Source organism: Elaeis guineensis, chromosome 8 (genome assembly GCF_000442705.2).
Source record: "Elaeis guineensis isolate ETL-2024a chromosome 8, EG11, whole genome shotgun sequence".
In the NCBI taxonomy this organism is placed as follows: Eukaryota; Viridiplantae; Streptophyta; class Magnoliopsida; order Arecales; family Arecaceae; genus Elaeis; species Elaeis guineensis.
The window spans coordinates 9,554,816-9,576,195 of record NC_026000.2 but is presented as its reverse complement, the minus strand read 5'-3'; the positions used below and the strand labels follow the sequence as shown (position 1 = coordinate 9,576,195).

General features: G+C 37.8%; 2 protein-coding genes across 2 annotated transcripts; both read left to right on the top strand.

Moving 5' to 3' along the window:
* Positions 1-3,335: 3,335 nt before the first annotated feature.
* On the top strand, positions 3,336-4,305 carry LOC105050355 (protein GLUTAMINE DUMPER 2). Its single transcript, XM_010930327.4, has one exon. It carries the CDS (start codon positions 3,634-3,636, stop codon positions 4,147-4,149), a length of 516 nt encoding a protein of 171 aa, XP_010928629.1. The 5' UTR covers positions 3,336-3,633; the 3' UTR covers positions 4,150-4,305.
* Positions 4,306-16,918: 12,613 nt separating this feature from the next.
* LOC105050581 (probable receptor-like serine/threonine-protein kinase At5g57670) lies at positions 16,919-20,878 on the top strand. Its single transcript, XM_010930664.4, has 11 exons — positions 16,919-17,274; positions 17,397-17,506; positions 17,591-17,709; positions 17,907-18,028; positions 18,100-18,513; positions 18,784-19,038; positions 19,115-19,272; positions 19,372-19,451; positions 19,712-19,847; positions 19,941-20,090; positions 20,575-20,878. Exons 1-11 carry the CDS (start codon positions 17,130-17,132, stop codon positions 20,695-20,697), a joined length of 1,812 nt encoding a protein of 603 aa, XP_010928966.1. The 5' UTR covers positions 16,919-17,129; the 3' UTR covers positions 20,698-20,878.
* The last annotated feature ends 502 nt before the right edge of the window (positions 20,879-21,380 follow it).

Below are 21,380 nucleotides of genomic sequence, written 5' to 3'. Positions count from 1 at the left end.
AACATTCCAAGGACGTCAGAGGAGAAGGCGAGGCGAAAACCCATAAGTTTGTGGAAAACGATCTTGCTTAAACTTCCTTCCAACTTCCCAGTATCTTCCTATGAGTTGCAACCGCTCCTTCGTAGTCTTTACCAAAAAAAAACCGCTCCATCGTAGTGCTGTCCTCTATGAATATCTTAATCAATTAATTAAACGAAGGCAGATAATACGGTGGAGATCAGATTCCGTTATGATGTCCCTTGTCCCTATCCCTTGCGGTGGGATATGAAGCCCAACGACAATGGTCTCTGGCCCGGGCCCACCCAACCGGGTGGCAGGCAGCGCAAAAGTGGTGGCTGACGCGGCGACGCTATGTAAATTCCATACCCCGGGCCCACCCTTTGAGGACCATGGGTCCGTGATGCCAATCAAAACGTCCTCACCGTCCGATCCGTTACGAGTCGGCTCTGAGACGGGGGGAGCAAGTTACCGGGTGTCGCGTTCTAGGCCTGGTGGCGAGGAGGACAGCTCAGCGGGCATTACGGCGAGAGAATGGGACGCGTTCCACGGACGTCAGCGTGAATGAATCGCATGCTCCGCTGCCCGGTGAGGGTACCCCCGGTCCACACTTCTCCCTTGCAAAGCCTGCCACCTTTGGGTCACCCCTCATCCTTTAAGCTGACCGTGACTAGCATCAAAGTCTATTTCGGGGCCAAAAGGTAAAGCTGGCTCTTTACAAAGGTATGCTAGTAAAGACTCGCTTCTCTTCTACCCAAAAAAAAAAAAAGAGACTCGCTTCTTCTATATATATCTCAAATTAAAAAGGAGGAGGAGTAGAGAAGAGTTTGGCTTCACGAATTTCTAGGTTATGAGAATAATGTTTAGTATGAATGTGCAAAACTTCTCCAAGATTTGCTAGAATCTTCTTATTCTCCAAACAAAAAGGTGTGCTAGCATGATTTCATCACAATTAATAAGTTTCTGTATGATACAAGTATCATGTTTTCCCAGTTGCTTATCAATATGTATTGTTAGCTTTGTGGCAAGACACTTCTTGCAGGATTACTACAATTTTATTAAGTTCTCCATATATATGTCGGTTTGACTCATGCTTCCTTTTCGCTTGTTGGTTGTGTATATACCATTTCTTTAATTTACCTTATGGTCATTCCCACACGAGTCATTAATGGAATGGTAGAAGGTAATGCTTCGCCTGATGTATATATAAATTTTATAGTAAAATAGCTATTTTACTAAAGGATTTTCTTTTTACCAAAGTTACGATTGTTCTTAATTTGTTATCATATCAAACCTTGTTGTCAATGTTGGTGAAGTTCATCTATGATATTGCTCTTCACAAATCATATTCATTTCAAGGCTTGATAGATCTTTTTATGATTACTTATTAGTGTGGTGTGAACAATCCAAAGATTCTCATGAAATTTTTGAAGAAGGTTCCATGACCATAATTGAGTGGCGATCTATTCTCAAACTCCGATTCCATCCAAAGGATATAGGAAATGGATGATAGGAAGAATCATGTGCTGTTATTTAATATAAAGATTTTTGTAGCTATCATCCATCTTTTCTTGGCATCAATTTTGTTGACAAATCCAACATCATAATCTTTGAAAACTATTTGACATGTGTGAACCATAATGTTTCAACTAGCGACTGATAAGCAACAAAATGCATGATTTGCCCAAAACTCAAATGGTATGTCATAATAAGCATTAGGAGCTATTCTGGCTCCAATTGGCAAGACACCACTTTGTGACATGAACATGTAACCACCCAAATCAAATGAAGCAGCATGTGACCAAACGAACTCAAGGAGGAAACATGTGAATCCCAACAAGAAATAGCCAAGTGTTGCGCCCAAGACCAACAAAGCATCCAAACCATGGGCTTGCACTTTACCCAACCAACTGGTGCAACTTAGAGTGGAATCCATATCATTTCACTAACTCATATCATGCGATCAACAAACCCAAAGAACCCTAATTGCCTAAGGCATTGTAAAAAAGGTGACGATGATGGATATAAATCATGCCCTCTAAAATGATTATCCAATCTTAAACTTTCTTAGTGCCCCTAAGAAATTTATTAATAGAAAGAAGTGGTGTAGCATATGCCGTACTTCCATTCCTTCGTATCAAATCACTCCAAGCAGCTAATGAGAGAAAGGTAGCTAGAGAGACCCCACAGACTTTTTCTTCGCTGCAATCCATCGCTTAAATCATTACGGTCGCTCTCGGCTCTCCTCTAGTGCTGTTCTCACCATACCTCGAGAAGAAATATTAGAATCGTGTGGGTCCCTCTAATGGATAAGTTTACAGCTTCCAGCATCCAATTACATTTTTCCGCGTCTAAAAAGGTTCATCACCCTCATAGGGTAGTAATCAAATGAGATATGCTTCTAGAAAGCAAAGAATAAAAAGGAATATATGTCTTTGATTAATAAAATTTCTAATGATATCACTTTACTTCTTAAATTATTAGATCTAACACCCATGACAATAACTAGAATCCCTTTCATATTTTGTCATATTAAAGACTTGACTATGAAATAGTGCAGTAAAGTTGATAATGATAAATAACAAATTATTTAACTTTATTTCAAAGAAATAGTGGGTTTAATATGGGATTCACTTTTGTAAAGTAGCTCTAAGGAAACTCCTTGTTGTACATAATGATTTAAAGTATACCTCAGATTATGGGCTAATGTTGAGATTGAAGATGATTATTTTATTATAGCCAGCTAGTTTTCATCATCAAAATTTTAATTCCATGCCTAAATTAATATTGATTTTAGTTTCATCATCACAATTTTTGCGGCATGCTCAGATTACTTTTGATCTCTTAATTTGCATATTCTTTTAGATGTCTCATACCTATCGGAAAGGAATCAAGTTGTTGATTAGACTTCCTTTTTGCATTATTAGCTGCATTGTGGTGAGTTTCACCTTAATATATTCTTTCTACAGTTTATATCTAATTTAGATGATCGAAAGTGTTGATATTTATAGTTAATATGTTCAAATCAAATAAATTGACATGAGATGTACATATTGCCCTATATTTTATTCCATGTCTATCTCTATCACATCTATCCAAGTTGGTTAATGGTTTTATGTTTAATGCCCCATCATGCCAATAGATCTAGATCTAGATTCTGTATATATATGAGGATCAAATCTTATGTGTCAAAATGTACAAAAAGTAGCTAATGTTTATATCATATGCATGGACTTTATTTACATTAATTTTGCAACCAACATTATGGCAAAGTTATCATCATTTACAAAATAAAATATTATTTTTATAAAAAGAAATGCAGATTCTAATTTTGCTTTGTAAGGCCAAATATACATTTTATTTTTTTTTTAAAAAAACAAAGCTTAAAAGCTTAGTGTTTATAAAGAAAAAAAGAAAAGAAAAATCACTATCACATAACCATAGTGGGTTCATTAGTTAAACACAACTTTATCTCAGCAATTACGAAGCCACCTTTATAAATACCCGTCATCCCCTCTCCCTGCTTTCCCATCCTCCAATCTACAATACCACAAAACTCCCCTCCCCTTCTCTCCCACACACCTTCTCTCTCGTCTTTTACAGTAAAAGCGAAAAAAAATCCAAAAGGAAGGAAGAATGAGGCCAGGAGCCGGGTTCAACGCGATCGGAGGGACGGCGTTGGCAGCGCCGCCGCCGTCGTCGGCGGTTCCTCACTCGGCGTGGCACTCGCCGGTGCCGTACCTCTTCGGGGGACTGGCGGCGATGCTGGGCCTCATCGCCTTCGCTCTCTTCATCCTCGCCTGCTCCTACTGGAAGATCTCCGGCTACTTCGAGGGCGGAGATGGCGATACTGAGAATCGGGGCGCTGGTGGCAAGGCCGGCGCCGAGCCTGCCGCCAAACCGCAGGAGAGCTTCGAACCGCGGATCGTGGTCATCATGTCTGGGAGGCCCTTCCTCGCCACGCCCTGTTCCAGCCGCGCCGCCTCCTTCGGCGTCAAACCTGTCGACACCGCCGAGAGCGAGAACGTTGATGACGGAAAGAACCCGGGAAGCGTCGTACCCGCACCGTCCGGTGAGCCCAGTCAGACCCAGAGGGAGGAGAGTGAGCAGAACCACCCAGGCCAAGGCCATGGCCAGAACCAAGAGCAGTGAAATATAGCTTTTCTTTTTGTTTTTTTTTCCTACTTTTTGGGTGGAAGAGATTAGAGTTTGCTTTTTTTTAGGGGGAAAAAAAAAAGAAACATTTTGAGTCAGTGTTGTAAATTCTTGAGTTGGAGTACTGGAATGGAGAAAGAAATGTTCTCTCAATCTCTCTCTCTCTCTCTCTCTCTCTCTCTATCTGGATTTCTATTCACATAACCTTAGACTTCTAGATTGTATTGTTTAATTAAAATTTGCAGAACTCGGAACTAATTCAGACGAATGAGGCAAAGACGATGGCACATTTCCGTGAGTTTCCCTTTCTTTCGACAAAGACCAATCTCCGTTATTCCTGCGGTTTTAAGCATCCGTTCCACACGCATCGTTAGCGTACAAGTTGGCTTTATTTTTCTTTTCAGTAATCGATTGAATCTGAGAAAAAAAAAAAAAGAAAGGAAGTTTATTTCTAAAAGCACGAGAAGAGAAAAAAAGAAATGGAAAAGTGGACATCTTAAAATTTCCTTCTGGAGAAACGCAAATATACCACATTCATTATTCTGGGCGCCTGCGGTTTTGCCGCAGAGGAAACCTGGGGTTGGGGAAGGGGAAGGTAAGCTGGACGGGTGGGCAGTTGGGACGGAGTTAATGCGCGCTACGCGGCGAATTTTAATTGGACGGAACGGGACAGGTGGAGACCAGCCGGAGGTTTGGATGCGGGATGCGGCGAGGCGAGAGCGCGTACCGTCAGTGACGGCGTCAAAGATCATTCTCCTTAATTCGCCCTGCGGTCGGTTTCGTTCTTAGGGAGCTACTGTTGACGAGAAATCGATGCCAGGGGACGCGTCGTTTTGGAGGCATCCCTGACCAGCGAATTGACCAAGCTACCCCGGCTAATCTCTTTTCCACTTCTACCTGCTGCAAGCCTTAACTTTTTTATTTCAGAAGTAAATTATAAAAATCCTCCCAAAATTAAAGTAAACTTACATTTTTATACCAACAGCCTGAAAAATCGATGCCGACCATTTGATGTTTATTTTTATCAAACACATTAATTGATAATTTAACAAAAATATAAGTTGAACCATTAATTTTAAATAAAATCCAAATATCATATCAAAAAAAAAAATAAAAATAATAAAAATAATCTTTAATGATATAATATTTGGCAAGGATATAAGAAAATGTGTGTATCCTTTTTTCATTTAAGAGCAATTTCAATTTTGCATAAGATAAATAATTTCATAAATATTATTAATTTAACTTGATAAATATAGATTTTATAAATTATTGTATATAAATAAAATAAAAATAAATCTTAAGAGAATTTTTATAATTTATTATTTTATTTTATACTGATAATCATAGGTTTATATTTTGCTAAGCATAATATCACTGTCTAGTATATCGTATACAATGCACATGCAACTTTAGTTTCTAGACTGCCACAATCTTTTTGAAAAATAAGAAATATATTTGTTTTTTAAAATAGGAGGTTCGGAACATTTATGGGGAATGTAATATTTTATTTTTTTGAAAAGAAGGTGTTTGTGAAGGTTAGAAAGCACAAAAAATGTTATATATATATATATATATATATATATATATATATATATATATATATATATATTTGATGAATGATATGTGAGTCAGATATTAAAGTTGCATGACATCATGTTTTGGAGATTGGTTGCTTGGAACCGGTCTCTAAAGATTTCTCATTATACACGGTAAGATTTTCTTTAATATAACAATAGCGCGTTTTCTTTCAGTCCATACCAAGAACTTTAAGAATCGTCCTGTTGCATGTACTGAAAACAGGAGACGATCACGAAGATGTATGACGTCAAGTAGAAAACCTTACTAATTTACCTATACATAATTTTATAACATTTTTAACCTCGATGACAGATTAGTAAGGTAATATCTGCTCTTGAATTCTAATGCAAGTTATAGAAACTATCACAACCCCCTCCCCTAAAATATAGAAAAAAGGAGTCACAAAATGGATGGTAGAGCAGGTACAAGATCGTGATATTGGCAGTTTTGGGATTGCTCATCTATTTATACTAAAAATAATAAAATCTTCTTAATATATTGCATTCCTTCTTGTTTTAAAAATAGCAATAACTTTTATCACTTTAAATTCGAGTAAAATCATAAATATCATAATATATCTATTTCTTATAGATAGCACAAAGTTTTGCATCTTTTTTTTGGGGGCAAATACAATTTAGATGGAGGAAGACCTACCTATACCATAATTATTCAAGTTCAGATTTTTGAATATGCACCATTCACGAAGCAATTCTAAAAGTCTTGATTGCTGTGATAAAGGAGTATGCCACTTAACATAAGTCCCATTTTACAAGGCTAATCACGGCTCAAAAAGATTGTTCTAGTGTTTCTCTGCGTCTCTAGTTGTATGATTAACTTTAGGAAGTTGTAATAGGCAGTGGTTTACAGCTAATTGAAGAAAGATAATTTCAATTTCTAAATATTCTTTCCTAGTTTCAGGTATTCAGATAATAATTGAGGGTTGAACTTCAGCTCCAATCAATAAGAAAGCTCCTTGTACTGCAAGTTCCACAAATCTCAACCCCATCCGGGGGGGAAAAAATGCCAACTCTTTAGCTCTATTTTTTACTATACATGCTGCCAAATTAAGGAGTAATAGAAAAGCTATACTGCAATGGATTCAAGATTTTTTTCACTATGTTTTTTTTTTGTATGTGTTTTATAAAGCAATTCTATTGTCGTAAAGGATCAGCATTATTCCTTGGCAACTTCCGCTCTACTTTCAATTTCTTCTCAGCCACGTAAGGACGGATCATGGAAGTAACGATGTGAAGGGTCAGTACCGATATTTCAGCAGAAGCCTGTGGATCATTTTATGAATATCTCGTGTTCTGTGGTGGGCTCAGGTGCGCGCATACGTGTAGGGACTGCAATCGCTCACGTGGCCGTGAAAGGTATGGCGGAGCGGTCACCTGTCGGGCAGTCTTCTCCAAGACAACTGACAGAGCAAGGGCATTTTTGCATTTTTTTTTTCCCCGTGTGCCTTTTTTTTTTTTTTTTTTTTTTTTTTTTTTTTTTTTTTTTTTTTTTTTTTTTTTTTTTTTTTTTTTTTTTTTTTTGCACCATGAACTTCGAGTTAATACGGTATATATTATGAATCTCCACTCCAATCCCGACCGAATACATCCTCAGCATTGACCAAGAAACTATCACGCTTAAGTAGCCTAAAAAAAAATTAGCAAGAGCCACGTGGATTGCCGTTCGAACTTCATCCCTGGCTGAGGTGTTCATCTTAAGTTAGTCGGAGTAAATTTAGATCGAGTCAAGCTGATCTATGCTTGTGATATAGTGGGCTCAGTTAATAGAATCCACTCTATCTTTAATTTGAAAAAGTTCAAATAAAAAAAAATATTTATGTGATTAAATTATTTTTTTAAAAAAAAAACTGCTGTCAACCTAATCTACATACAATATTGGAGGATTGTCTAAGATTTTAAAGCATGTATGGCTCCAATTCTACCTCTATAAATAGAGAAGAGTGGGTATCCTCCAAAATAAGTTTTCAACCTTCACTTTTTTTTCTCATTGTTCTAAGATTCTAAAGCATGTATGGCTCCAATTCTACCTCTATAAATAGAGAAGAGTGGGTACCCTCCAAAATAAATTTTCAACCCTCACTTTTTTTTTCTCATTGTTCTCTATCTTCTAATTTGAGCGTCGAAGGATTTTTACCGAAAAACATTTCGATATGACTTTTTTGTAGGTTTTTGAGTCGAAGCTCAAATAGTACCTCCAACGTACACCTCTATTCCATCCTTTCGATCTCAAGCATGGGAGCTGAATGCAATAGTATATAACAAGAATTATAATCGAAATTGAAATGAATTGAAGTAAGAATCAAAATAGCCATATATTTGATTTTTGATTTGAATAAAAAAAAAAATCAGTATCAGAATAAAATTTAAATACCAAAGAAGGATAGAAATTAGATTTGAAAAGTTGAGATGTTCCCAGTTCTCTCGTAAAATCAAAATGAAAATAGAATTTTTGTGAACTAAATGAGAATGGAAGCCGTTCATTCTCATTTCCGTTTCCGCATACAATTTCTCTCCATCAAAATCATTTAGTTCAACATGAAATGATGGTTGCCGCCATTTGTGTTCGAGGGAGCCCGAGCGGAGGCACCTATCATTCAAGGGAGCTACGCTAGGACGGTGAAGGGAGAGATGGGATGAGTGTGGGGAGGACTTGATGGCATGGAGAACGGTGATGTTGATGTGGATATTGAAGATTAAGCGGAGGGAAATTTTGGAAATGAGAGCAATGTTTATGCGGTGTGATGTGGAGAAGATGCACGATTACTACGTGGGGTACGGGGTTAGGACGAAAATGGTACATGGTTGGTGCATGAGACGTGGGTCGTTGGTGAATGGATGTAATCCTTCTGGGCAAATTCTTATTTGGTGTGGTGGTTAATAGGCTTGTAATTGTAAGATCCGATGCTCTAACATTTAAGTGTTCGACTGTAACTTTGATGTGTATACTGGATTGTGGGAGCAACCTTAGTCCGAGATTTTGTTTTGGTAAATATGGTGAAGGGGATAAACAAAATGTGATATGTTATCTAATGTTCTTCTTCTTCTTGTTTCTTTTTCCTTTTAGATAGTGGGCTTCTGCCTGTGATTTTTTTTTTGTAAATCACCTTTTTATTGGAATCTATTATCCAAAAAATTAGTACAATCTGCTCTAAAACTTTCTGCAATTGCATGAACACCCAAATCTTTCTGGTTCTTCGCCTCAGCTTGGCCAACTGGCAGCATCACCAGCAGGCCAAGTTATCGGCGGGTAACATGAGCCTGACAACGAAACAGGGCTTTAAACTAGTCATGGTACTACGATCAATGGAAAATTTGAAGTAAAAAAGTTTTATGATTTACAATCAGCGTTACTGATTATCTTGATGATGCACAATGGTTACACGAGGTTAATAATGGTGATCGATTCTTTGGGCCGTGCCCAACCCATCTCCCCATCGACTTCTGTTGCATACATGTTGTGCATTTGGGCCATCATGGGCCACCAGTCCAATGCCATTAGCTTAGGTAATGGGCCTTGGCCCATGATGTGGTCTATTCAAAAAAAAAAAAAGGTTGCAATAGGGATGGAAAAATCTGACGTAGAGCGCACCACTTTATGTGATTGGTCCATGTAGCTATCGTTTTTCAAAGCATATTTAATATCTGCAGTTCCGTCTTTTCGTTTGGAAATTTTGAATGGCGAAAATATTACTGCTCTTTGAAAAAAAATTATGACATCTTGTGTGTAGGAAATCATAATTTTGATGCAAGATATCATAATATACTATAGGATGTCATAATTTTTTTTAAAGAGAAGGAACATTTTCATCATTCAAAATTTTTAAATGAAACAAACGGAACTACAGGTATTAAATGCACGTTGGAAAGTGACTAGAAAAAAATATCCCTTCTATATTATGATATCCTGAGCCATATTATGACTTTTTACATGCAGAAAATGATAATTTGATGTAGGATGTCATAATATACTACAGAATGTTATAATTTTTTGGATCATATTATGAATTTCTGTGTGTAGGAAGTCATAATATGTCATGGGATGTCATAATTTTTTTTCAAAGAGCATAGATATTTTCGTCATATAAAAATTTTAAATGAAAAAAATAAAATTATAAATATTAAATATATATTAAAAAATGATTGCTATGTGGACCAATCATATAAAATGGTGCACTCCTCGATGAATTTTTTACACTAGCACAAAAAATTTTTCAATGGGGATGACATGCTGGAAGGTGGCCTGTTTGGAATAAAAAACATAACGTAAGTTGCAGGTGGTGTGCTATTATGTTATTTCTAATCTTTTTGCTTTTTGCATTTTAATACAAATAATTATGCATGAAAGTAAAGTCGACCAAGAAATAATTCACTTTGTTCATGCACATGCTAACCTGAAAAATAGGTGTTAAGAAGAAGTTCAGACTTTGTCATTAACTTGGTAGCTCCACCAACTCTCTTCAGTCAATAACAATATCATCATTTGATTTAGTACATTGACACTACATGTGACAATTTTGCTTTCAATGCCTGCCACATTTCTCGTGCAATCGAGAGGATGACGAGAGATGGTAGTTAATTTGCATTTGATTGTGTATTATGTTAGGTATGGTCCCTAACCATTTTATTGGGTGATGCAATTATAGAACATAGGATTTGGCTGCATGTCTTCATCTTATAAAAATCACACTTCTAGCTAAGAAGATATGTATTTGTGCATGACCAGTCCCAAACTAACCTTAACTTGGGCTGGCTCTGGGTCAAGGGCTTATCCTTTTTGGTCGTTTTGGGTCCAACCTTTTCCCTGGACACTCCAAAATACCGAGTAGAGATTTTGTTGATTATATCGGCTCCAATTGCTTAAAGATTATTGTGATAGCCCAAAATCCAACCCAACTAAGCCCAGCCCAGCAGATCAAAGCCCAAAACGAAAAAAAAAAAAAAAAACAGGGTAAAAACCGGAAAGAAGACTCTCGATAGGAGTCTTCTTCTCCGGCGAGACCCAAGCCTATTAGGAGTCCTAGGATCTCTCAAAATCCTAGGACCCTCTATAAGAAGGTCTCCCCTCTCTCTTGAGATCGATCATCGGCCTCTTCTCCCTTTTTTTCTCTCCGATTTTTTCGAAGTAGAGCCGCGGACACTGTTGGTTTCTCGCCGTGATTTCTCGCCGGGGGTGAGCTTTCCTTTCCTTCCTCTCTTTCTTCCCTTTCTTTTCGTATTTTTGATTGAGGCTGCCGGCGACGAGTGTCGCCAATCTACAGTCGGGAAAGAGACTCTGTTTTTGGGTCTCTTTTCCTTGAATTTTCCGACGCCGGCGATCGGAATCGATCGCCGGCCATGTTCCTCTGTGACCGGGGGAGTGGCCCCTGTCTGCCGCCGGCCTCCGCCGCGGCGACCGTGGCCTGAACGGCCCGGCAAAAGGAGGGGACACCGTCCCCTGTTCCGGCGCGGGAAGAGCCGAGAAGAAGAAGAAGAAAAAAGAAGAAAAGAAAAAGAAAAGAAAAGAAGAAAAAGAAGAAAAAGAAAAGAAAAGAAAAAGAAGAAAAAAAAAGGAAAAGAAAAGAAAAGAAAAGAAAAGAAAAGAAAATAATAATAATAATAATAATAATATATATATATATATATTTATATATATATATGAACAAATAAATAAATAAATAAATAATAAATAATAAAAAAAATGATGAGAGAGAGAGTTTCTCTCTCTTCTCTCTCTTTTTTCAGTCTGAACCCTGACTTTCTCTCTCTGAAATTGGACTTTCTCTCTCTACTTTCTCTCTCTAGAAATTTTCTCTCTCTAGGTTGTTTCTCTCTCTTGATGGATTTCTCTCTCTCTCTAAAGTTATTCCTTTAGGATTAGCGAAGTGGAAGGCTTCATCTGATGATTTTGATCGAGTTTAGAGACGAGTCTGATTTTAAGCGAGATTTTGATTTTGGAATTTGTTAGATTTAATTTTGAATTAAAATTAATGTAAAAATATAATTTTGGATAATAGGCACGGAAGAATCTCCTAGAAGTTAGTCGATCTGTCCATTCAGTGCTCCATGAAAGGTAAGTAATGAATCATCTTCTCGAGATATTCCATATTTATTCTGAAAATAAATAATTATTCTCTGAAATTATGCATGATTTATGAAATTATGTTTTAATAGAAAAGTGCTTTTGAAATATTATGGTACATCGATTATGCACATGTTCAGTGAAAAATATTTATGATATATTATGATACAAAGTATTTTGATACAGATCGAATTTATGTTCTCAGCCTAACTATGTTTCAGTGGGCCCCGCCAATGAGGATTATACGTTGGTACTCAGTGGACCCTGCCAGTGGGGGTTGTGCGCTAGTATTTGTGGACCCTGCCAGTGGGGGTTGTGCGCTGGTGTTTGTGGACCCTGCCAGTGGGGGTTGTGCGCTGGTATTCTGTGGACCCCGCCAATGGGGGTTAAACGTTGGTCATAGTCAAGGCTGTTGAGTTACGAGTGTTTTGAATCGAATCGGATTTATGATTATATTATATGTGAATATTTGAAAATATTTGGTTTGTATTAAATCAGCATGAAATATACTCTTATGTTTATTTGCAGCATTATTCTTGAAAATTATATAATATCTGAAATATCTGGTAGAGATACTTGTTACTTACTGGGCTGTCTAGCTTATTACTTTTCTTTCTATTTTTTAGATTCAGATAATTAATTTCGAGCGTGGGAAGAAATATTGGGACAGAGCTTTTAGAGGCGAGATTTAGCATTGTCAACTTCATTGAACTTAGATTTATTGTTTTAGCAAAAATTTTATTAGATGTAAGACATTTGATTTAATTACTTGAATTACAGTTGAATAATAATTATTTGAATTTATTCCGCTGTGATGCATTGATATCGTGATGAGATGCCTTGCATGCTTATGGAGAGAGTTCTTCATGAGTATGCGGCGGTTGCCGCGATCCTTGATTCACAATCTCGGGTCGGGGGCGTGACAATTAATATGGTATCAGAGCATAAGTGGATAAATTATGACACATAGAATTTGACATAGTTTGAGTGTAGGTGGGTAAACATTAGGAATATTGGGACGTTAGAATATGAGCATCATAATAAACCTATCCTAACAAATAGATCAATGAATCTAATAAGATTTTACTACTACAAGGTTATCATGCCTCCCCGTAGAATGACAAGAACAAGAGTTTATTTATTTGAAGCAAAAGGGTATGAGTGTGACTGAATATGAAGCAAAATTTACAGAGTTAGCAAAAGTTGCTCCGAGATTAGTGGATTGTGAGCAAGAACGTGTTCACAAGTTTGAGATGGGACTGAGAACTGAGATTCGAAAATAAGTGGTTCCATATGAATTGACAACTTATGCCAATGTGGTAAATAAAGCACTGATAATTGAAAGAGAAGTCAATGAAGAACGCATGGAAAGGGAAAGAAAGCAAAGAAAGAGAATACAATCAAATGATACACAAGGGCAGAATAATAAAACCATCAAAAGATCAGCTAAGGGAGCAGTAGACAATAAGACTCAACAGATTGATGGTGAGCCGTGCTCCAGATGTGGCAAAAATCATGCAGACAAAGATTGCTATTGGAATACAGGTGCTTGCTTCAAATGTGGTCAGACAGATCATAAAATTGCTAGCTGCCCGCTAAATACTGAAAATTAAGTTGGCCAAAGAACTTATGAAGGACAACATAAGGGTGGTGGACAGATTTCTAAAAACCAGGGAAGAATGAATGCGCTCACTCAACAGAATCCACAGGCTTCTAATACAATGGTGACATGTATGAAAAATTTCGAGGACGAAATTTCTTTTTAGGGGTGAAGATGTGGCAAAAATCATGCAGACAAAGATTGCTATTGGAATACAGGTGCTTGCTTCAAATGTGGTCAGAAAGATCATAAAATTGCTAGCTGCCCGCTAAATACTGAAAATCAAGTTGGCCAAAGAACTTATGAAGGACAACATAAGGGTGGTGGACAGATTTCTAAAAACCAGGGAAGAATGAATGCGCTCACTCAACAGAATCCACAGGCTTCTAATACAATGGTGACAGGTATGAAAAATTTCGAGGACGAAATTTCTTTTTAGGGGTGAAGAATGTGATAGCCCAAAACTCAGCCCAACCAAGCCCAGCCCAGCAGACCAAAGCCCAAAACGAAAAAAAAAAAAAACAGAGTAAAAATCGGGAAGAAGACTCTCGGTAGGAGTCTTCTTCTCCGGCGAGACCCAAGCCTATTAGGAGTCCTAGGATCTCTCAAAATCCTAGGACCCTCTATAAGAAGGTCTCCCCTCTCTCTTGAGATCGATCATCGGCCTCTTCTCCCTCTCTTTCTCTCCGATTTTCCCGAAGTAGAGCCGCGGGCACTGTTGGTTTCTCGCCGTGATTTCTCGTCGGGGGTGAGCTTTCCTTTCCTTCCTCTCTTCCTTCCCTTTCTTTTCGTATTTTTGATTGAGGCTGCCGGCGACGAGTGTCGCCAATCTACAGTCGGGAAAGAGACTCTGTTTTTGGGTCTCTTTTCCTTGAATTTTCCGACGCCGGCGATCGATTCCGATCGCCGGCCATGTTCCTCTGTGACCGGGGGAGTGCCCCCCGTCTGCCGCCGTCCTCCGCCGTGGCGGCCGTGGCCTGAACGGCCCGGCAAAAGGAGGGGACACCGTCCCCTGTTCCAGCGCGGGAAGAGCCGAGAAGAAGAAGAAGAAAAAAGAAGAAAAGAAAAAGAAAAGAAAAGAAGAAAAAGAAGAAAAAGAAAAGAAAAGAAAAAGAAGAAAAAAAAAAGGAAAAGAAAAGAAAAGAAAAGAAAATAATAATAATATATATATATATATATATTTATATATATATATATATATATATATATATTTATATATATATATGAACAAATAAATAAATAAATAATAATAAATAATAAAAAAATGATGAGAGAGAGAGTTTCTCTCTCTTCTCTCTCTTCTTTCAGTCTGAACCCTGACTTTCTCTCTCTGGAATTGGACTTTCTCTCTCTACTTTCTCTCTCTAGAAATTTTCTCTCTCTAGGTTGTTTCTCTCTCTTGATGGATTTCTCTCTCTCTCTAAAGTTATTCCTCTAGGATTAGCGAAGTGGAAGGCTTCATCTGATGATTCTGATCGAGTTTAGAGACGAGTCTGATTTTAAGCGAGATTTTGATTTTGGGATTTGTTAGATTTAATTTTGAATTAAAATTAATGTAAAAATATAATTTTGGATAATAGGCACGGAAGAATCTCCTAGAAATTAGTCGATCTGTCCATTCAGTGCTCCATGAAAGGTAAGTAATGAATCATCTTCTCGAGATATTCCATATTTATTCTGAAAATAAATAATTATTCTCTGAAATTATGCATGATTTATGAAATTATGTTTTAATAGAAAAGTGCTTTTGAAATATTATGGTACATCGATTATGCATATGTTTAGTGAAAAATATTTATGATATATTATGATACAAAGTGTTTTGATACAGATCGAATTTATACTCTCAGCCTAACTATGTTTCAGTGGGCCCCGCCAATGGGGATTATACGTTGGTACTCAGTGGACCCTGCCAGTGGGGGTTGTGCGCTGGTATTTGTGGACCCTGCCAGTGGGGGTTGTGCGCTGGTGTTTGTGGATCCTGCCAGTGGGGGTTGTGCGCTGGTATTCTGTGGACCCCGCCAATGGGGGTTAAACGTTGGTCATAGTCAAGGCTTTTGAGTTACGAGTGTTTTGAATCGAATCGGATTTATGATTATATTATATGTGAATATTTGAAAATATTTGGTTTGTATTAAATCAGCATGAAATATACTCTTATGTTTATTTGCAGCATTATTCTTGAAAATTATATAATATCTGAAATATCTGGTAGAGATACTTGTTACTTACTGGGCTGTCTAGCTCATTACTTTTCTTTCTATTTTTTAGATTCAGATAATTAATTTCGAGCGTGGGAAGAAATATTGGGACAGAGCTTTTAGAGGCGAGATTTAGCATTGTCAACTTCATTGAACTTAGATTTATTGTTTTAGCAAAAATTTTATTAGATGTAAGACATTTGATTTAATTACTTGAATTACAGTTGAATAATAATTATTTAAATTTATTCCGCTGTGATGCATTGATATCGTGATGAGATGCCTTGCATGCTTATGGAGAGAGTTCTTCATGAGTATGCGGCGGTTGCCGCGATCCTCGATTCACAATCTCGGATCGGGGGCGTGACAATTATATTGAAAACTGCTCCCAGACAGAGAGTGCTCTACCTCAGTGGTTGGTAGAGGATCCATCGTAAAACTTTAGGAAGTGTTTTCATAAGTATTTGACGAGGGCCTTTCATGATAAAGAAAATTGTGAAGGTATATTACTCTAAGATTTTCAAGATCCTATGTTAATTTTAAGTCCAATAATCCTTCAAAATTACGCAAATTTCTTTTTGGCAAAATTATGCAACCTATTGAGACTTCTGAATATGAGCAAAATGGAAACAAAACGGTCAATCTATACTCTATGAAGGAAAAAATAAATAAATTATAACACTTTCAAAAGTCTTGCACCTAAGATATCTCTTTTCTAGTGAAGGAGAAATTTACTAATGAAAAATATGTCAAAGAGCTTCCCAGACCGATATGATGCGCGTATCATTGTTTTTTTTTTTTTTTGGCTCAAAGAAGTGACTTTGAAGCACGTCATTTGGGCCTTCATCACTCCTGGCCTACTGCCATCATGCCAAGTTCCATTACAACGAAAAATCTCAACATCGTCTAAAATCCTAGCATATATGGTCGTGTGTAATCATTACCACTTGGAAACTATCACTTGGTCCCAGAGAAACGAAACTTAATATTGACCTACCTGGAGGAAATCTTTTCTCCAATCCTCCCATCCCCAACCTTTTTGCATCTCTCTTGCCACGTCAGTGATACAAATCGATAGAGTACCAGAGCCCTCTCATTGCCATGGAGAAGTGGAATCCTTACACAGTCGAGGGCTAATCAGTGGCTTATAGACCTTTCCATCACGCCCTTGTCCACATGCTTTGGCTTCAACATCAAGATAAAATCAATCTCCCAGTCTTTGCTTCCACCCCAAACTACTCACCAACCAACGCATTATATTGTGTAGGCCAATGCAGGAATGAGAAGACCATCACTTCATCTACTGAGCAAACAATTCCAGTGCTGTTCCTCCCACTCTTATTCTGTCATGCTTCTTAAGCAAGGCAATTTGAATGTCGGCGAGTTGTGGTCTCCACTGCCCACCTCTTCACATCTCCATCCATGCAAGTCTCTGCTCTACAAATTTCAAACTTCATAGTGACATGGTGTCCTTCGTTCAGTCCTAGGAAAGCAACAGCTCTAATTTTTCTGCTTCACAAATGGATTCCATAGAGGAGTGTGTTCTTTCTGATAAAATACTAGTTGGTATTTCACTTGATGGACGGGTGAGCAGTGAGCTGCTCTCATGGGCTATTGGAAATGCAGCTCATCCAAATGACACCATCATAGCCTTGCATGTTCTCGGTTGGTTGAAATTGACATGTCCTGCCAACTCTAGAAGTTATTTTGTTGATTATTAGAGTACTATTTTTCATATAGCATTTCCAAATTCAATTGATTTCATTGTTCCTCGATGGTTGTAACAGTTGGGAAAGGGGAGAAGAAAATTAACTCTGATAAGACTAGATTTCGCCAAGCAAAAGCTTTTGTAATTTCCTTGCTTGGAGAGTTCACCGACATCTGCCAAACTAAGCAGGTAAAACTGTTGCAGGATTTATCACTCATTAGGTTATGCGGTGGAATTTGGTGAAATTGTTGTTAAACGACTTCATTTTCTTAGGTGAATTTGGAGGCTAAAGTCAGGAGCAGCTCGAGCATTGGAAGGGGCCTTACAGATGAGGCAGCATTGATAGAAGCCAACTTTCTTCTTGTTGGTGGCTCAAGGAATTCATCTCAGAGGTAAGGCTACTGCCACCTACACCTAGATAAGCTGGTTTCATTCTTCTCATTTCACATTTTTTGTAATGGATAAATTATGATGCAAGCTATCAAGTGGGGTGCTAACTTCCTCCTTTTTCTGACCTTTTTTTTTCTTTGGCATCAGTTTCTCAGTTTGTTAACTATATTCTCATGGATTTACTCTAATTATGCATTAGAAATTCATTTGAAATCATGAAGTATTGCTTCAAGTATGCTCCTGAAGGCTGCTCGGTTATTGCTGTTGGAAAACAAGGTCTGCCTCAAAATGACACTGCTTTGGAGTCCCTAACATGTGAAGGTACTCTTTTGTTCTGAATCAGGTTTGGTGTTTTCCATCATCAAACATTGAATTTTATCAATCTACCACAGGAAACCGATCTTTGAGCTCGACATGGAATACCAAAAACATCCATGTTGGCAAGGCCCTGTCACCTCTGCAGAAGTTTTTTGAGTCAAATTCCAAGAAAGAAAAGAGGCATTCATCCTGTGAAAGTATCTGCGAGAAGAGCTCACCAAAAGCTGTTCTTGATGGACCTGAGGGACAGAACCCTGCCCCAGAGGAGTGCTTGAGTCCCTCTCGCAATAAGAATAGGAGTCGCATTCACACGAACATTAGGAGGCGCCTGTCTTTTGTCAAGCTATTTTTTCCTTTCTTTCGTTCACCAGAGGAATTGGTTGGAAAGGAGACTGATGTGTGTTCAACCTACACTGAAGACCAGAAGCCTTCTTGGAGATGTTTTAGCTATGAAGAGATTTCTCGTGCTACAAATAACTTCCATCATGGTAGGAATATCACCAACTTTCTCACGACATACATAATTTATTTGTGTATCATTCTACATCACATTCTTTTTCATTCTTTTCTTCTTTCTCTTCAAGGCTTGTCTAATTACAAATTTTTCACTATAGAGACATGAAATATAGTTCTACTATGCTTCAATTGTGTATATTTTTGAACCAATTTGAATCTACATCTCTGGCTGCCTCCTACCGAATTTTGCATCAATTAATATAGTGTTTTACATAGCTTATCTATTATTTTTTGGAAATCAGACAATATGGTTGGTAGAGGAGGATATGCAGAAGTATTCAGAGGAGACCTCCAAAACGGCCAAAGTGTGGCAGTGAAGAGATTAGCTAAAGGCAACACCAGTGAGAAAAAAGAGAGAGAATTCCTTACAGAACTAGGCATAATTGGGCATGTGTCCCATCCAAACACAGCCTTCCTTATAGGCTGCTGCATTGAGAATGGACTTCATTTGATCTTTGATTTCTCTCCAAATGGAAGCTTGGCATCAGCTTTGCATGGTGAGGATTCACCCATTCTCTTTTTCCCATTGCTCTTCAAAGTCAAGGTAAACAAAGTTTCTATAACACGTTTCAGGTAAAAATGGCAAGTTTCTCGAGTGGTCGGTGAGATATAAGATAGCAATAGGGATTGCTAGAGGCCTGCACTACCTGCACAGATGCTGCAGGCGCCGAATTATTCACCGTGATATAAAGGCCTCCAATGTTCTTCTTGGACCAGACTTTGAACCCCAGGTAAAGGTCCTAGTTCAGTCTGAATTAGAATTAGCAGTGTGTGCACGTGTACATATATATGTTATGGTTCTTGGCTTGATCAGGAGTTTCTTCTTACAGATTTCAGATTTTGGACTGGCAAAATGGCTTCCAAAACAATGGACTCATCACTATATCATCCCAATAGAGGGCACTTTTGGGTAAATAATCAATAGCTTTTACATTGAACAAATTTATGAGACACAGAATGGAAAAGCTCTAATAACTGAATGAAGCATCAAAGGCAACTATTACAAACAAGTAAACCTCAAACAATGAGCCGTGTCATCATTAAATCACTATCTCGAGTCTTCTATAAATCCATTAGTCTGACTATGAGCTTAGGCAATGTAACACAGAGTACTAAAATGGATCAATAAAACATTTCAAAAATTGAACCATGTTTCTGAAACGCAAGCAGGTATTTGGCGCCAGAGTACTTCATGCATGGCATTGTTGATGAGAAGACTGACGTTTTTGCCTTTGGGGTTCTGCTATTGGAGATTGTTACTGGCAGGAGGCCTGTGGACTCATCAAAGCCGAGCCTGCTCCTTTGGGTGAGATAATATATATATATATAATTTGTCCAGTGTTACTGTTATTCTAAGTCAATCGGTTGCTGTCTTGCTGATAAATTCAATTTTGTACAGGCCAAGCCACTCATAGAGTCTGGGAAAATAGCTGAACTAGCTGACCCAAAGCTTGAAGGCAAATATGACATGGGTCAGTTGCAGAGATTAGTGCTTACTGCCTCCTATTGCGTGAGACAGACATCTATATGGCGTCCTTCGATGAGTGAGGTAAATCTCATGTTTGTTGAGAATTCTACTATTCATTTAGAAAACAAAGCCCAAAAGAATTGTGTCTTACTGTCTTCTGTTTCTATAAACACCCCTTCCCCCCATTAGAAATTTTATCTTGTAAGCCTTAGTACTCAATTAGAATGTAGAGAAATTTGCCTTAAACCCATGATATAAAAAATTACAGGACTGATTATTTGTTTATGACTAGAAAATTGCCTGCCTTAAGTGCAAAGTGAAGTTATCTTCAACAACAGTTTACTCGTTTTTATCATCATATTTGTTTAAATTTTCCTTATCTAATAGAAATTAATACTGAACTTATAATTTCCGCAGAAATGTGGAATCCTGAAATATAAGATTAATAGAGTACCGTCGTTTGTCTGAAAAAATAGAATAACTGCTTAATTTTGTTTTGAATATTAAAGTCGCTAAAGATTGTTTTTAAGCGTATGAAGAACTTAGTTTTGAGTATTGCATTCAGGTGCTACAGCTCCTAACAGACCGCGATGACCTCGAAGTAGTACAGAGCTGGTGGATGCCTGAAAGCCAGATTGATGAGATGGATGACTGGAGTTTGGGTACAGACTTCCATCATCCCCACTAGCCATCTGGTCATAAATTGATGGTTGGCCTGGAGTTGGTTTTCTTGTTTTTTAATTGTTTTATTTTGTTCCTTTTTTGCTTTTTTGGCACTTGGTTAGGAATGAGCAAGCTTGACTTGTAACTACGTGATGTTGTTTGGTGTTTCTAAATTATGGTGATACACATGCCTGTCAAAGTTTTTATTTCTATCTGTTTCAATGCCATGTGTTACGATTTTGTGACAGAATATTCCATCCGCTACCCTTGGCTGCACTAACGTAAGACGTCAACCCTCGAAGTGAAATGCAGATCCATCACCCATGACGAACTTTGAAGGTGGCTAAAGCTATGTATCATATCAGGTAGCCAAACTTATATGAGGAAGAACTTTCGTGGCATCAATTTTCTCAAAAAAAATTTGGTGCTACCAAAGAAGCAAATCAAAGACTCTAAGGCATATAATCGATTTAAAGGAATAAAAGCTGTATCCATTCTTCAGCACAAAGATATGCTGCAAATCCAAATGGCCCAAATTTAAAGACGACCAAGATGCTCCAACTTTATGTCCTATTATCTGATCCAAAACAGTGATAAGGCACTTTGGGGCATCGATAGAAGCAACGTTTGTACCATTGTATGCACGTCATGGAGAAAAGCTAGAAAAGAAAATGGAAAGAGAGAGGGTGCAAAGAACATGTAGCTTTT